The sequence below is a fragment of the Muntiacus reevesi genome, chromosome 1 (assembly GCF_963930625.1).
Source record: "Muntiacus reevesi chromosome 1, mMunRee1.1, whole genome shotgun sequence".
NCBI classification, from domain to species: Eukaryota; Metazoa; Chordata; class Mammalia; order Artiodactyla; family Cervidae; genus Muntiacus; species Muntiacus reevesi.
The window spans coordinates 63,119,531-63,123,626 of record NC_089249.1 but is presented as its reverse complement, the minus strand read 5'-3'; the positions used below and the strand labels follow the sequence as shown (position 1 = coordinate 63,123,626).

At 69.7% G+C, this 4,096-nt stretch overlaps 1 protein-coding gene across 9 annotated transcripts in view; it reads right to left on the bottom strand.

The window, feature by feature from the left end:
- Positions 1–4,096, bottom strand: part of PPP6R2 (protein phosphatase 6 regulatory subunit 2) — a 60,894-nt gene that overhangs the window by 715 nt on the left and 56,083 nt on the right. For 7 of the 9 annotated variants that reach the window (XM_065945894.1, XM_065945913.1, XM_065945919.1 and 4 more), the window contains 9 exons: positions 3,984–4,064; positions 3,643–3,740; positions 3,297–3,354; positions 3,104–3,219; positions 2,846–2,997; positions 2,410–2,581; positions 2,232–2,320; positions 1,689–1,833; positions 83–346 (listed from right to left, as the gene is read on the bottom strand). In XM_065945894.1, coding sequence (XP_065801966.1) covers positions 83–346; positions 1,689–1,833; positions 2,232–2,320; positions 2,410–2,581; positions 2,846–2,997; positions 3,104–3,219; positions 3,297–3,354; positions 3,643–3,740; positions 3,984–4,064 — 1,175 coding nt within the window. Of the gene's footprint in view, positions 1–82; positions 347–1,688; positions 1,834–2,231; positions 2,321–2,404; positions 2,582–2,845; positions 2,998–3,103; positions 3,220–3,296; positions 3,355–3,642; positions 3,741–3,983; positions 4,065–4,096 lie in introns of those variants that run through there. The other 2 variants (XM_065945901.1, XM_065945935.1) reach the window with 2 other exon arrangements.

The following is a 4,096-nucleotide window of genomic DNA, read 5'->3' as shown; positions in this document are numbered from 1 at the left end:
CTGCAGGAAGGGGGGGTTCACTCAGGGCTGGGGACCCCCGTATTCTGGTTCCCCCAGCCCTCCCCTGGCCTGACTGGCTCACCTGTCTCTCGTCACTGTCCCCAGGGCAGCCGCCATGGAAACGGCTGGGCTGGCAGGGGCTGCGGTGGTGACGGCCACCATGGGCCCTGGGGGGACGGCCACGGCCAGCACAGGGGAGACAGCCCGGGGCTCAGGGCCCATGACGCCCAGCGCCACGGGGTCCGTCACAGTGGCCTCGGGTAGGGCGGCCACGGCGGAGGCAGCGGGCGCCTCGGCAGGGTCTAGGGGCACCAGGCCTGGCGGTGAGCTGGGGGCACAGTCAGTCCTGCGCGGCAGACGGGCTTTGGTTACCCGGGCCCCTGCCCTGCCGCCCCAAGTTCCAAACACTCCAGAGACACCCCCCCCCCACCTCCCGTGCGGCCCTCCAGGCGGCCGCCTCCTGCCAGGAGCGCTCACTGGGGGCTGCCCATCCCACTGTGCTCACCGCGGGCCCCATCTGCTCCTGGACGCCCCTCAGGGGCCCTTAGCAGCCCACACTCCTCCGTGGACCACGTGACCTAGGGCCACGTCTGCCCAGAATGCACCCACCCACCCCTGGAGAGAGCGAGCGCAGGAGGGCGGCCTGGGTCCCAGGAGCGCCCAGAGCATCCACTGGCTGCACCCGCTTCCACTACGCTGCATCACCTGCTGCCTCGCGAGGACTCCAGGGAGGCAGTGAGGGGTGCGGGGAGCCTGCAGACAAGCCTGGCTCGTTACCCACAACAGCCCAAAGTGCACCCCCAAACCAAAGGACGTGCTTTCAGAACATCGCCGAGCAGGTTTTGGGGGAGACGGGGGTCAGGAAGGGGAGAAGCTGAGCCGCGGGTCTCCCCGGGTGGCTCAGCGAGAACCAGCCCCTCCTGACAGGGTGACTGCTCCCTCCCAGCTGTGCCCATGACCGTGGGCCCACCACCACGCCGGCCGGGATCTGCGTGCCCTGGGTCCCAGGAGCCAGTGTGTGCTGAGCCAGAGCTGGGCCCCCATGGACAGGCTGAGCCCCAGAAGCAAGAGGGAGGCTCCGAGGTGGCCGGGGGAGCAGGGAGCAGCCCTCACGCCGACTCAGCTCCGCCGCTCCCCCAGCCCAGGGCCCTGCCGCCCACGCCTGTCTCTCGTGCCGTGCCCAGCCCGGAGCCTCTGTCCACAGCGGGTCCCACAGGCCCGGGCCCGCCCTGCACACGGAGGGGTGCAACGCCCCAGTCAGAGCCCCAAACACCCTCGTCCTACCGGTCCAGCGAGACAGACGTGTGTGTGTGTGAGAGAGAGTGTGTGTGTGTGTGTGTGTGTGTGTGTGTGTGTGTGTGTGTGAGGCAGCTGGCAATGGGTGTGAGTGTGTGTGTGTGTGTGTGAGTGTGTGTGTGAGAGAGGCAGCTGGCAATGGGTGTGATTCTGGACTGGGCACCCACCCCAGGACGGCAGCAGCTCCAGAGCCCCCCCACCCCCGGGACCCCCAAAGCCTGGCCATCCCCTCCAGAGAGGCCTGGGGTGGGCTGGCCTCTCGCTACCTCAGTGACCACCCGTGGCTTCCCCTTGGAGGAAGGGGCGTCCCTCCTGTCCAGAGTTGGCCTCTGAGGAGTCACAGGGCCGCCAAGACGAGAGGGAGCCCCCTGCTGCCCACCCTCCCTGCTCACCTGGGGCCCGACACCGACAGCAGGGAGGCCTGGCTGGGACCCACACCAACAGCCCCCAAGGCAGCAGCTGCCTCCTGCTCATCCTCATGGCTGCTGGCGGCCACCAGGGGCGCCTTGCTGGGGACACACGCGCTCCAGGCACCAACTGCAAGATGGGGCCAGCGATGCCAGGTGAGGACAGAGGGCCGGTGTGGAGTGTGCGTGAGCTTCAGCCCACACCCCAGAGACACACCTGTCCCCCACACCCAGTACGGTGTCTGTAAATTCACAGGAACTGCAGAGAACTGTCCTCCCCACAGGCAGGGCCACCACTCAGCCTGGTGGCTTCCAAGTCTGTCTGACGGGGCTCAGGGCCAGGCTCCCCAGGACGAGCACAGGGCGGCATGGTGCCCACGCCATCCGCTCCGTGAGGCGGCGGCCCAGCCCGGGGGCCTCGCCTGGAGGTGGGCCCTCCCCCGGCGACAGGCCCGCTCCAAGCCCCACCATCACCCCGGGGATGCGGCCGCCCCGCCTTCTCCTCTGCCCGAGGCGGCCCCCACTCACGGGCTCTCTCTGGGCCCTGGTTCAGGCCAGCCTGGGCGTCGCCATGGCCAGTGTCCACCGGGGAGCTGCACCTCGGCCCCGACTCAGAGCTGTGGACAAGGCCGACACTGAGCCCAAGCCAGGAGACCTGGCTTCAGGCAGCTGGGCCCCGCCCCACTCCCCCCAGCGCCCACCTCACCAACAGAAAGGCTGGAAATCGGTGAACTTGGCCCAGCCTTTCTCCTCCGGAGCAGAAGTGCTGGGGGAGCCGGCTGCCCACACACTGGAACCCACGTCCAGCGCCACTGCTGGGGCCGGGCCTGTGGCCATGGGAGTCACTGGCCCATCAAACACGGCCCACGGGGAACCTGCTAGGGGAGACAGGATGTCCATGTCCCTCATCCAGCAGGCAGACCGGCCCCGCCCTGGGGTCCAGGCGTGACTGACAGAGGCAGCCCCGGAGCAGGGGCGTCAGCGCGCCTCCCCTAGTGAGTCCTGGGAACACCCGCCCCAGCCAGGAAGGCGTGGCCGGAGGATGGCTTCAGAGACTGTCAGGGACTGAAGGCATCTGCCGCAGGGGTGGGGGCACCAGACCTCTGGGTCTCCACCAAACCCCCCGCGGCCCTATCACCTACCTTCTGAGCCGCCCTCGATGCGGGGGCCTTCCTGCCAGCCGGCAGCTCGCGGGGAGCCTGCCGGAGCTGCGTCCACACCCTCGCCCGCACCCTGGCCTCGGCGCTCCGGGCCGTCCTTCCGGCAGCGCTCTGAGGCGTGGGGGCCCCCGAACCTGGAGGGAGAGGAGTCAGCAGCCCTCCCCGCGCGCTGGGGCGGGGCAGGGGCTGGGGCGGGGCAGGGGCTGGGGCGGGGCGGGGCCGGCGCGTCCGGGGGCCCACCTGGCCCTGGTCACGCGGGCCGCACGGTGTGTCTCCTCGTCCTCCCAGAGGTCGTCGTCCTCGTCGAAGGGCTGGATGTGGTCACTGCAGCAGGCCTCAAACAGCGCGGCGCCAGGCTACGGGAGAGTGCACGTGGGCCCCATGGCTCGCGCCCGCAAAGCATGGCCACCCCCGAGAGCCCCCGCAGACTCACGCTGTCGTCATCGGCGTCGACGCTGAAGCTGATCTCTGCGATCCTGTCAAACGGGGCGCTGCGGGGACAGCAGGGACAGCGTCACCTCCACCGGGAGGAGCGGGAGGCGGCCCGTCCGGACCGGAGGGACGGGGGCGGGGGCGCCACGCTGCAGGCTTACAGCCGGAGCGACCCGCCCAGCTGCCCTCCCCCGAGGGCACCTCCAGACCCTGGGGTCGCCCGTGGCATCCAGCTGAGGAGGTGGTGTGACAGCCTGAACAGGGCTGACCGCAGGCCGGGGACCGGGTCGGGCCAAGCGGCACCTGGCCCACAGCACGAGGGAGGCGGGTACAGGCCGCTGGCTCACTTGACACTGTCGTCCTGCTCAGCAAACTCCTCGTCACTGAAGCCAAACTGGTCCACGAAGGTGGCCGTCATCTGCTGGACCTGGTACTCAGAGAACGCCTGGACGACAGGGCCGGCTGCTCTCAGGAGTCGCCCTCAGCAGCCTCTCCCAGCTCCTGCCCCCTCAGGTGGGCGCCCAAGGCGGCCACATCCACACAGCCAACCATGTCCCTAAGGGTCTCATGGAGGCAGAGTGCCCAGGGAGCATTCGGGTGGTGGGGGGACCTCCCCTGGCCCCACCCGCGGCTCTGGTGACACGCAGGGTGCGGCGCTGTGGGGACAAGCAGGCCTGGTCACACGTACCTGCTGCAGGGACAGCTCGTTGGGGAAAACGCCCTCCATGTCCTCGTCCTCACTCGAGGGGTGGAGGTGGTGTGTGCTCACCTGCAACGGCCAGGGTGGGCAGGCGTAAGCAG